This window comes from Lagopus leucura, unplaced genomic scaffold, assembly GCF_019238085.1.
Source record: "Lagopus leucura isolate 7727_CA_CO unplaced genomic scaffold, USGS_WTPT01 Super-Scaffold_760, whole genome shotgun sequence".
Lineage (NCBI taxonomy): Eukaryota > Metazoa > Chordata > Aves > Galliformes > Phasianidae > Lagopus > Lagopus leucura.
The window spans coordinates 8,767,930-8,781,252 of record NW_024962257.1 but is presented as its reverse complement, the minus strand read 5'-3'; the positions used below and the strand labels follow the sequence as shown (position 1 = coordinate 8,781,252).

The 13,323-nt window shown below is 40.9% G+C and overlaps 1 protein-coding gene across 1 annotated transcript in view; it reads right to left on the bottom strand.

The window, feature by feature from the left end:
- The window catches only part of CYTH3 (cytohesin 3), a 46,876-nt gene that overhangs the window by 18,773 nt on the left and 14,780 nt on the right, over positions 1–13,323 (bottom strand). The window contains exons 2-4 of the mRNA XM_042864605.1: positions 1,236–1,318; positions 638–702; positions 133–199 (exon numbers count right to left, since the gene is read on the bottom strand). Of these exons, the coding sequence (XP_042720539.1) occupies positions 133–199; positions 638–702; positions 1,236–1,318 (215 nt within the window). The remainder of the gene's footprint in view (positions 1–132; positions 200–637; positions 703–1,235; positions 1,319–13,323) is intronic.

The window sequence follows — 13,323 nt, the reverse complement described above, 5'->3', positions numbered from 1 at the left end:
ACAAATAAGGGCTGACAATTTATCTAATCTGAATGTTTGAAATGCTGTAAGAAAACAGACTGTATTTGCCATAGATCATTTTAGAAGCAGAAGCCTGATTCCAGGCAAACAATACAATGGTAACAACTCTACCTTCTTAGGGTCCATGTTGAATTTCTTCCTTCCCATGGCTATTTGCTTATTTCTCTGTGTAGTTTTGCTACAAGTGGAGAAAGGAGAGAAAAAAAAAAAAAAAAAACAAATCTCAATTATTCTTCTACAGCAGAACAATTTCTGGATAAGTTTATTTTAATTTGCATTTTGACTACTTCAAATTTTCTGTCACGACAAAACTGGGACATTCACTTTGTGTAAGGGGGAAAAGTAGGTTACTATTTACTGCTACTTCAAATGATTGCAGCAGTGAACTGCTCATTATTAGTTGGACAGTTTCAAATACTGCATTCTGTTCAACCTGTTCTCCACCTGAACATAAGACAAACCTGAATGGGATAAAGTCAAACTTATGGCTCTTTGTAACAGACAGAACAAAGGTGACCAAAGGTTTATTTAGCATAATACCCACTTTTATTTTCTGTTCCTGGAATAGCTGTTTCAAGGAATTAATGAATCATGTCTGTATGCTGCCATTACTTACCTTTCTTCCACACTAGTCAGATTATCAATTTCTGTCATAACCTCCGCTATTTCAAATTTTAATCTCTGTCAAAAGAAGAAAGTAAACTGTTAATCCACATTAAAACTCATTTTGAAACTATCTGTCATGTACCAGTATAATCAGTTAGGTTTTATTTTCATAAATATTTACTAATCATCTGAAGAGAAGGGATAAATCTCACAGCTGGCAGTTGCAGACATGAATCTCAACTCCATGTGTGTGCTCCCATCAGAACATCAAGACCATCAGTACCAACTCCAACACATTTATTTACCCACACTGTTCTCTCACTCCTATCCTGGATACAAACCTACTGCTTCTTGAGTCCCTGACTGCACAAAGCAATTGTGTACACATGCACACAAAGCATCGCATAGATCCAGAAGTCAGCATTTTTAAAAGCACATAAATGAATCGTAAACCTGCTTGATAATTAACGAGATTCAGTTTCAGCCATTTGCATACTTATAAAAACATTACATATGGCTCACACCTACAGAGAGTGAAAAGTTGTGCTTTACTGTAATTTAATCTGCTGCAGCAGTCTCCTAGGGAATTCTATACACAAAGCAGTTACCTCAATATCATCAATCAGTTCTTTTTTCCTGCGACGAATATTTATAAGTTCTTCTCTTTCTTCTATGGAGAGGTCATCAGGCACTGAAATAGACCAAACACACAATCTTTCAGCCTTTGCAAATATACCTCATGGCAAAGAACCGAATAAACTTGATTAAGAAAAACAAGTTATTTATTTCAAGTTTGGTTTTTTTTTCTAGCTGGGATTATGTAGGGGAGTGGAGGTGGAAACGCATCCAAATTCACTGAAATTCTACTTTATAAAATTGCAAGTAAGGCAATCAAATGAATGGCTAAAGACAGAATCGATCCTTTAAAAGGAAACCAGACAATTTAAGGGAATTTTGTTGTCATGTAACAGGTGGGAAGATTTGGCTCTACAGCTTGATTGCCAAAATCAAGTCTGGTATCGTTCCAGTTATTTCAGTAATAGATCAAAATCCTTCATTTGAATAAATCATTCCTATGACATTTTCCAGAGGGAAAAGCCACAGAAAATCATTATCAAGATGTGCATCTTGGTGCTGCTGTTGGATATCATATTCGTTACCCGTCCTTACCAGATGAAGGTAAGCAGAACAGCACTAACACCCCTAACAGCAATCACCTTCCATCACCTGGATATACATTTTTATTCTTTTCAAATAAACATACAGTTACAATCCACCACTAAACACAGCTTATCACAAAGTTCTTTTGTGTAACACCACTTAAGTGAGTCTGAAGCATTTATATCAACTTTATCCATCTCCTTGGCTGCACAACAAACGTGTTACCCTGCTGATAAGCAATACTTGCTCCTGAAGATGCCAATGTTCTGCATGCAGCTCTGGCTGTCACTCACTCCAGCAGCAGCCCCTTCCCTTGTAGTTTCTGACAACTAACAAATCTGAAGTTATTTGCACAAAACCTCTGCTTTGCTTCAGCAGATTCTCCCCAGCAAGAATCTGGTCATGGATTACACTCCTTCATGCAGCATGAGCACAGTGACCACAACATTCAGCTCCTTCACAATGATCCTGTCATAACAGTTTTGATGCTACTTACTTTCTTGAAAGTAGCCCCTTAATTACGGAACAGTTTTTCCCTCCAGCTCAAATGGAACATCAAAAATAACTGTTAAAATACTTAAATGGTTCTGCATCAACAGGAACATGCAACAGTGCAGTCATATGAGAAGGTTAAAGCTGATCTTTGTCACATGTGCTCTTAGCAGACACAACAAGATCACAAGCAAAGATTCAGCTTGGAGTTTTTTTCAGACATTTGAAACACAGTCTGTATTCATATCTTAAAAACGAAATGCACTGATTACTTTTTGGACATCCAGTGGTTAAACTCCTTTCATTTTAGGATCTGAATCATAATACACAATCCAAATGGCCACAGGCCTTGCTAGACATGAAGTAATTACATGAAGTGATTTCATTTAGGTACTCCAGCTACAGACATGATTAAATTACTTCCAGTTTAGGAAATGGCAATCTTCTGCTGAAAGAATACCAGACTTCAATATGTCTACCTGCTTTTTCCCTTCATCAGATCTGAAGTCTGCCCATTCCTAAAAGTTCTTTCCATGCCAATACTGGAAGGTTCTTTTCACATCCAACTTTACAAATCCACACGATGCCTATAAAAGGAATCACATCTTTGTCTCACATGCACGTTGGAATATTTCAAACTACCCAACTCAGGAGATCCTGTGATTTATATGCACACTATGTACACATACCACAGATATTCCAATTAGTTAACTAGGATCTGAAAACAACAAAATCAATACTATAATCAATCACTTTCTTTGCTGTAAGTACATTCAAGTGCTACTAAAGCTTTTTTCAGTATTAGATCAGTAGCTGAAATTAGATTAGTTTTTGCAGTATCAGTATCAGTAAGAGACTTCCACTTAAACCTTTTTCCATAGCAAACATTTTGATAAATCTCACCTTCACTGGTAATACTAATTAGAATGCAAATGAAAAATAATCTTCAACTGTCAAACAGTTTGAATCCAGAGACAGTGCTTGGTTTCTCTTCAAGTCACAAAGCCATTGCATTAGCTGCTTTCACAAACTCCTCCCAGTGAGTGCTGCTGCAGCTTCTTTCCGCTTAAGGTAGCACGCAATGAAAGCCTGTAAGTGTGGAATATCTGGAACAAGTGCAATTTGTGGAAGAAATCTGTACTCCTGCTAACCAATGAAGAAAAATAGAACACCTCAGTCCTGTTCCTACAGCACTGCGAGACTGTCTCCTGTGTTTTTTCATTTCCTTTGATCACAGCAGCAACAGAGAGACAGTCTTCTGTCTCTCTAACAATACTGTTAGATAAAAAGGAAATAAACTGAATGGAGTCAGACTGTCTTTTGCATTAGGATATAATAAGTATCTATCTGCCAGATGCAAGACAAAGTAAAAATCTGCTGGAAAATTCAGAGTGCTCTTAGAAGACAGCACTCCTGTTATCAGCAGAGAAGGGATGACTCAATTGTTGGGATGCTTCTCAAAGTGCACAGTCCAATGATCTTCATAAGTTGGCAGATGGGGACTCATACCATACCCTGAGTTTGAAGGAACCCACAAGGATCAATGTATGCAACTCCCAGGTCCACCCAGGACCATCCAAAAGCCAAACACTATGACTGAGAGCACTGTGCAAATGCGTCTGGCAGCATGGGGCTGTGCCCACTGCCCTGGGCAGCTGGGACTATGGCCAGCCGCCCCTGGTGCAGAACCTTTCCCTGACTCCCACCCAATCCTGCACTAATGCAACTCCATGCTGTTCCCTCAGGCCCTGTCACTGCACCCACAGAGCACAGCTCAGCACTGCCCTCCACTCCCAATAAGGAGCTGCGGGCCTGGGGTCAGAATGGAGACTGAAAAACCAAATCAAGGAATCACCGTAGTCAAGTTGGGATGGATGAGGCTAACCGTAAATAGGGACAAGCTGTTTATCTCAGTAGGAGGCTGGATACGTAAAAGGGAGGTACCAGGGCACCTGGCAGGGCTTTGGGAAGAGCAGGCCCAGGCCAGGGTGTCTGCTGGGAAACACCAACATCAACACCACAGTACCGCAGTGGGCAACACAGGCTGGGGCTGGTTGGAATTCTCTTCACAGATGCAGAGAGTGCTTTGGGTTGGAAGGGACCGGAGAGATCATCTCGTGCCAACCATCCTGCCACAGGCAGGGACACTTCCCACTGGGCTGGCTGCTCCTTTCCCCATCCAGCACAGCTTGAAGCACTGCCAGGGATGGGGCATCCACAGCTCCCCTGGCAGCCTGCTCCACTGCCTCGCCACCCCCAGAGGAAACAAGTTCATCCCAACACCCAATCAGTATCCAGTCTCTTTTATTCTAAACTCACAGCCCTATCACAGGGGTCACTCACAGTGACAGGACTCACATGTCCCATTACTGCCTTCCTGATAAAGAGTCCCCTCTAGCCTTCTTGGGCTGAACAGGTTTCCCTGGAGACAGCCCCAAAGCACAGCGCTCTGTATCACAAAATCACGGTGTGTGACACCACCGGGCGATGGATTGTGACCTCACAGCCATCCGCTGCACATACTGGGGCACAGCAGAGTCTGGCCCAGCTGAGCGTGTACTACTGTGTTCTTCTCTTCAGTTATTCTTCGCTTTTCTTTCATCTCTAGTGATTTGAAAACACCTAAATAACCTTTAAAAATGCGTATCTGGTAGTATTAGTGTATAACAGCAAACAGTCCGTCTGACTTTGTGAGGTGCCTCAACAACCTGCAGTGCAAATAGTGAGGAGAGAGCCTAGAAATAGTTTTTCTTTGGAAATGAAACCCATGGAGTTGAAGTCCCCAGGCATTCACAGAAAACAGAACAAGCACTTTCAATGGCTCCACTGCAAAAAGAAAAATATTCATTTTATTTATTCAAAAATTTGAAAACCACAGGCAAAAAGTGTAACATCAAGGCTGACGTTAGACATACAGCAAGTGAACAGGAGACCAGATTTGGCTGAAGAGTACCACAGTGCCTTGAAACACCTTCAAAGTCCGAAGCAAATACTGCACATATGTGCCACAAGTGATGCCCACCCTGCCAAAACCTTTTTTTAATTTTTGTTAAGTTTGTGTTCATGCAACCCTCCACACACACATGCTCCTTTAGTGCATAATACCTATTTGTTCCGTAAGAATTTCCTAGCTCTCTTCTCTGAGGCATTTCCAAGTTCGTTTGTTTGGGGTTTCTTGTTTTTGATTTTCACTGATTCCAAACACAAAGCAGACAGGATGGGAGGAGTTAGCACGAACATTTTACATTTTTACGAACAAAGACCTGGATGGAAATGCAGTTCAGTAGGGTGAACAAACTATCGTTTCATCATGCTTTTACATTACCTTCTAATCTTCAAATAAAGACTAATGTTCTATTTCGGACATGAGTCGTCCATGAGAAAACCTGGCTTACAAGGAGAGCCCTTCCTTTTCCTGAAACTTCAGAGTTTCAGGTATTACTAAATAGAAAGGCCATCAGCCTAAAGATCATTTTATTAAATAGGATAAACACTGTCGGAAGTACAAATTATATTCTTGGCCAAGTAGTAAAACAGAAGGAAAGACCACAGAGGATATCTTGCTAGTAGTAGAAACAACTGTAATTCTAGAACTACTGAACAGGTATTCCAACTTGGCCCATCTCGTATCAATTACAGTAACTGAACTAAATACATTTAAATGAACTTCCTACAGACATCAGAATATGCACTTTTAATGCAGGTTTGTCTGCACTAAACGTGTTACCAAAAAACACAAAACAGACTGTTTAGCAATCAGTGGTTTGTCGTGCTACTGATTGTCCGATGCCACGTCAGTAATTTTTCTGCTACCAGCAGTACAAGCACAGTACCCAAACTCAAGCCCAGAACTCTGATGTTTATGAAGACATCTTACGTCTCACATCTCTCAACAAGCCCTACTAAAAAGCAGTAGAATCAGTTCACTTCTCAGATGCCAACACTGAAAGTATAGAAACATTTTAAAAATAAAAATAAACTTTAAAATGCAATTCTTAACATTCCTAATAATTCCTTCACATCATCATTTAGCTTTGTTTTGTGCTTCGTTTTCCTTCATTCATTAAGCATGAAGCAAGCTTAACAGCGTTATTTAAACGCCATCAATCCAAATACAGTATTTTTGAGAAAGCAGACACTAAAGATCTAAGAAAAGCAAATCTTTGGCACATTGAGAATGAAACGACAGATCAACATCCCACAGCTCAGTGAAAGTTAGGAGTGAATTCCCAAAGAAGAGAGAAAAATTTAGTACTTTCTCCGATACCTACATCTTTCCTGGTAGCAGAAACCAAATCCTTTCCAGTTCCCCATGTTATATGAACCATCAAAATTCCTGTGTTTAAACATTTTCACTTATTAACCTTTCATCTGACATTCACTGACCAAGACATAACGCAGTTCTGCTTCACCACAATTCCCAATTTCAGAGTTCACTTTCTCAAGAGAACAGCAAAATAATCCAGCGTCAGCAAACATAAAAGCTCTTACAATATCTAATGACAGAAAACAAAACACTACTCTCTGACCTCACAAATCAACCTGACTACCTGACTCTTATGACTCAATTAAATTTTTGGTTTCAAAAATATTCTCCTCCTTTCACATCAGCCACACACTGGTGGCATTAAGCATTTCCTTTCCTAGCAAATAAGGATTTGATGGAATTTCATTTTTCTGCAATTGAGGCATCTTACAAGCATGAAGATATTTACACAAGGCAAGGCTTAGAACTAAACAAATCTATCCCTACCCATGCACAGAATCCGTATAGTTGTTTCTTCTGGCCTTTAAAAATTATACACAGTCATCTCTTGAGAACAAACCTGATCATCCCAGGACATTTGTCTGAACGGATATTCTCAGGCTGCCCTCTCTTCCTTTCCCCTACACACTCCCTTTTTTAAACTTAATTATAGGAACATTCTCCAGCTTTCAGACAAGATGTATAAACAAAGCTGTGACCACTTGTGGCGATTAAAGATTCCAACAATGGTTTTGTAGGATATCCTCCTGACCGGATTTATTTCTCAGCATGAAAACAAAATATATCTGCATTAAATTCAATCAGTAAAACCAGCTGGATTTAGTTGCCACTGTTTTGTTGTTTGTTTTTTTTTAAACAATCATACTGGTTTAACCTTTGCTATTTAGTCACTGACAACCACATTCTAGCACAGCAGTGCTCATGCATCCATTAACAGAGAAAATAATCCTGTACACAATATCCTTTCACGTACAAAATCACCAGTTAGCAGTATGAGGAATTTAGGACAGAGGACTGAGGAGTATTGTGAGAGTTTCTGGTCATGAGATACACTGCAACCAGAAGGCACATCGGTGGCAAACCCAGAAGAGAGACTCATACATCCACCTCTGTCATTGGTAACTACTGGACAGCACACTGAGCAAGATGTTGCTGGGAACATTGTTCAGTCCTGGACAGGAATATATTTCAGACACCAGTCACAGTTAAGATGCCTGTCCTTCTGGGCTTCAAATAATATGTAAAAATGCCTACGTTAATATTAATCCTAATACCACATGAAAGTATGTTGTCAGGAATTGAAAGTTCTCCTGTAGCACGATCCGCTGAATTCCTAAGATTTACAAACTGTTTTGTTTCCTCTGCAAAGCAGGTTGAATTACGCCAGTGATTCACATCCAGTGTATTTTTATTCAAAGAACAAAAGCATAAGAAAGTGGAAATCTGAAATACATTTTTATCCCAAACAGAAAGCAAACAGCAGGCTACCAGCTGGGGCTGGAACGAGATGCTCTTTGAGATCCCTCCAACCCTCACCATTCTCTGATTCTAACTGCTGCCAAGTATACCATTATTTCTTGTAAAAATCAATCATTACTTATTATAAGATATGACTTCAAATAACACAAGATTATGGTTTTGTTCCAGTCAGAAATGTTCACATATAATTGGTGTTAACACCCCTCATCAAGCAGAAAGTAGGCAATTCCGAAGTTGTACAAAAACAGGGTCTAGAATCCATCAAATTGAGAAGAAAACAAAATGAAACAAAAACCACCAGAGTTTTGGTTTCACTTATTACACACAGGAGAATGCTGCACTGCCACAGCAGCTGCAAATATGCTTATGCCTACAAAGCATATCCACAGAAAATGCACTTCTTGAACCTGATGGAACGGGAGTTTACAACAACCAAACGTAGCATAGACAGATAATATGAGCAACAACAGCTGTGAAGAAAGGGAAGAGTGTCTGAAGGCTTTTTGCAGCTCACACAAACAGCTAACAAGTAGTGCTGTTTCTTGCCCTCCTAAAAGCACTGAAATACAAATAGGTACAACTTGACAACTTTCAAATCTTTACCTTGCTACATAGATATAGCAACAGACACAACTGAAGAGACAACTGTATTACTTTTTAGTTCCTAATGATGCCCCCAACTCAGATACCTGCCATATGAAAGCTGTGTATGTTAATGAGCATTTCTTTATTATACCATTCATACTATCTGTATGAACAGGTAGCACTGAAGACCATGAGTACATTACATTTACTCCTCTTCATCTTATAACCAATACTATACCTTAATCCATCATTTCAATGCATTTCGATTGGAAACCAATGCTTCATAACCATGAAATAAAAGAACCGCCTTCAAGCCAATGAAGGAACGAAGGAACGATGAAGGAACGCGAGAAAAGGAAAACCTCACAACGACCAACTCTGAGCAAGATGTCATGGGAAGAAAGGAGGTACCGGCTCCCCATGCGTCCCTACATCACTTTGGTACTTGCTGCTCCTCAATGTACAATCCTTCCTAGAATCCCCTTTTTCACCCCTAAAGGTCTGTTTTCTGCCGTGCTGCCCAACAGTTTCATGGAGGGACTGCAAAGCTGCCCAAGGCAAAGCAGCAGGCACAGAAAAAACCCCTGGCAGAGGCGGGTATGGGACAGCAAGCCTTGCAATGCCAACCAGCCTAAAATCTGCTCGGCTCAGCCCTCAATTCCTATGCTCACAGGCTGTATCCTCTGAATCCTAAAAGTAGTTCAACCTGATATTAAAAATGGATAAGCATGGATTTCCTTTTAAGTACATTTTTCTTTTGAAGTCGCTCTGCTCTTGCTTCAATATCAGAAGATGCTTCTAGGCTAACTTTCCTTTTTAAAAATATGTAAATACAAATTACTGAATATGGAAAGGAAGCTGAGTTTAACTTAATACTGTACTTACCCAAATAAATTAATACTAGCATTAATAACATAAAGTGATAAAATATGCATGGTGATGCGTATTTTAAAAGTGCAGAAAAATTTTATGCTACCCGTTGCAGTTTTCATGGAAATAAATAGGAGGCATTGCTTTTGAAGTGACTGTGTCAGCACATGCCTTCTTTGGTATCGACTGCCAATTACTGTTCAGACAATCTGGTGAATCACCACTCTGACTGCAGTACTATAGCTGCACGCTGTTAATTATGCCATTGTCTTAACATGATAGACACACAGTAACAGAATAGCAGGGCTTGGAAGGAATGCCACTGAGTCCAACCCCCCTGCTGAAGCAGGTTTCCCACAGCACGTCACGCAGGCAGGCATCCAGGCAGGTCCTGAACATCTCCAGAAAAGGAGACTCCACCACCTCTCAGGGCAGGCAGTTCCACTGCTCAGTCACTCTGACACTGAAGGAGTTTTTTCCTGCATTAGTATGGAACATCCCTGTTCCAGTTTGTGCCCACTGTCCCTTGTCCTACTGCTGCTTGCCACTGAAAGGCGCCTGCCCCCCATCAGCTTGACTCCTGCACTTCATATGTTATGAACAGTGATGAGATCCCCTGTCAACCTTCTCTTCTCCAGACTGAAGAGATCCAGGTCTCAGCCCTTCTTCATACAGGAGATGCTCCAGGCCCGTAATATCTTTGTGGCCCTACGTAGTTGGACTCTTTCTAAAACATTACTGTCAGAGGAGCCAAGAACTGGGTACAGTATTCCAGATGTGACCTCACCAGGGCAAAGTAGAGGGGAAACATCGCCTCCCTCAACCTGCTCGCTACGCTCAATGTGCCCCAGGATATCCCTGGGTTTCTTGGCCACTAGGGCACATTGCTGCTCACTGCCAACTTACTGTCCACCAGCACACGCAGGTCCTCTCTGCAAAGCTCCTCCCCAGGTCAGTCCCTAACCTGTAATGGTGCATGTGGTTATTCCTCCCCAGGTGCAAGACCCTGAACTTGCCCTTGTTGAACCTCATCAGGTTCCTCTCTGTCCAACTCTCTACTCTATCCAGATCCCACTGAATGGCAGCACAGCCTTCTGGTGTGTCAGATGTCTTTCAAAAGGGAAAACAGTAACAGGGCTTCAACATGGGCCAAATTTAATACTTCACAGTGCCAAGAACTAAAAGTAAAAAATAAAAAAAATAAATAAATCAGTCCTGTATTGTCTTGCTGTTTTAAGAACACTGATACATATATACTGTCTTAAAAGTTTTATTTGGCCTTCAAGTTTTAAGCAAAATAATTGCATATGATTTATTTTCTCCATCATGAATAATGGGGAAGGGTGATCAGAATCAGCTTTGTGTAGCAACACCACCAGTATACATACAGATGATATTACCACTCCAAAATTATGAGGCCTCAAGCCTTCATACTACATCAGATCAGCAGAACATTGTGAAACAGAATCAAAATACTTCCTCCTCCCCATCCATATATATGCTGCAACGCAGAGATTTGCAGATGATTTTGGAATAACTAAGTAATATTTTTCTTCCCTCCTGAGAACTCATATGCACAGAACTAGGGAAAAAATGGTTACTCAAAACCGCAGCTGAAATCAAATGCATTTTCTCTGATGTTTGCATTTGAAAATCTTTGTTCACAGTATATTTCATTATAGTAGGTGTTAATAGAATATTTAGTCTTTATCAAGTCTGCAGATTCCGAATTTCTTTTGTTGACTTTCACAGCAAAATCCAGGTCACAACAAATCTCACAATTTTAGCTTATGTTTCAGCACTCCAGAGCAAAAGTTCTCCATCAGTGTTATCTAGGTGGTGAAAGGAACAGACTGCCATGCCAAGTATGCATTGCTAAGTGACTACAAAAGATACCACACTGAAATCCTTTACTCATTCCAGTGCAAAGGAAGGGCGGCAAAAGATCAGTGGACTTTGCTTGCTTATGGTAGGATAGTTCTGAAATTAGAAGATGAAGAGAGAACAGCTTTCCAAGAATAAGATCCTTAAAGCTGCAGAAGTTACACGTATCTTTTGGTACCTTTTCACTTGGGGTATCTACTAGTTAAGCCAGTAAAAGTGTATTTTATCACATCACTATTAACCTTATATAGAGAATGAGATGGAAAGGGGCTGGATCATCCCAAGAATGATTTCTGACATTTTACTACTGATTGAGCCAAGCATACAAGCAATGCAAACCATCATTTAAAGAATGCTAGGCAACTGCAAAATGACAAAACTTCAGGTGAACGAGGCTTTAACAGATTTCCATTAAGTCATCAGTAGATTAATATTACCCTGTACAGCACACACACAAAAAATCATATAATTCAAATCTACGTCAGAAAATTAGCAAATAACCATCTTGGTGAGTTATACTACATTCTCTTGGTGCCAAGGGAAACGATTAGCACTGGACTACCTCCAGGTCACCAACCACCACCAAAGTCACTCTCCCTGAAGGGAACAGGAGTGGTCAAGCACATGTTCCGCAGCTGACAAGCATGGGAGAATGAACAGCACCAGCTACTGATGGCCATCAGGTCAAACACGTGGGATATTGTGGGAAGCCAGACTGTCTGAACTCCTACCACCACTGAACAGGATTTAGCTCCACGTTCCCAGCAGTTCAGCATCTTCCACTGGCATGCACCTCCTAGTAGCTGCTGTGAACTACTGGGTTAACCACACGTCTCACTTCCAACCTAGACAGCTTCCAGCTCCAACATCCTGGACCAAGGATGAGACAATTCCTTCTGAAAGCAGAGACTATCCCAACATCTGATGAGCGAGGAAGAGTAAACAAGAACACACTGATCCTTTCAACTTTTGAATGGATATTACAAGAAGAAACAAAATTTGCAGCTATGCATTTCAGCTTCACCCTTAGCAGCCAGCTGTGTTTCCCACAGTACTCCTGGTTACTGAGGGGAAGCATCGACAGGCTTGCACCTACATTTTTCCTAGGAGAGAGCCTAGAAAAAGGCTTGAGAAGCAAACACACCCAAGCAGTATCAGACATTCCTGTCAGATCCATTAGGAGTCGCAGCATGGAAAAACAACAGTAATGTCACTGAGCAGCTGCAGTGGGGTCCCAGTAACCAGGCCCCACAGCCACCAGCCAGCAATATCATCAAATTCTGCTCTATATTCATGCACAGTTCATTAGACCTACTGCGTTCCCAGCAAGCCAGCCTTTCTGTCACAATTTTCCAGTAACATCTACTCTTGGCAACAGAGGAGCCACCCTCTGTACTTCACTCATTAGAGGAGAGCATTAGTCAGTTTCTTATGATTGCTGGCTCTTTCCAAAGCATACAAATTCAGTTTAAAAAAAAAAAAAAAAAAAAAGGAAAGGAAAATTCATCCTTCCCCAGGTCTGCCTGGCATGGCTCTAAAGGCAGATACCAGAAGCAGTACTTATTGTAGAAACTTTCTATTTATTCATTTTTCCAAGACCAGTTGCAGGCTACAGGAAGTGGAACAAATGCTGGATTTGAAAGCAGTCTCCATTCTCCAAAGAATGCCTCCAGAAGACAACTACAGAGTGCCATGACAGGCCTATTCACTTCTCCTTAAGTAGCATTTACTTTCCTCCAAGACAAGACAAATTTCAGCATGCATAACGTGATGCCTGACCTTCTGAACTACCAAAGATCTTGCAGCCTCATCCACATTAGCAGCCCAGATACCTACAGTGGAAACTGCTGAGCTATGTGAAATAGCACTGTTGCTCATAAAATACTTTACTTCCTGGTCATCCTTGGCTTGAATCTTGCTGTGACATCAACATGCCCATTGGCTACAATATGTCAGGA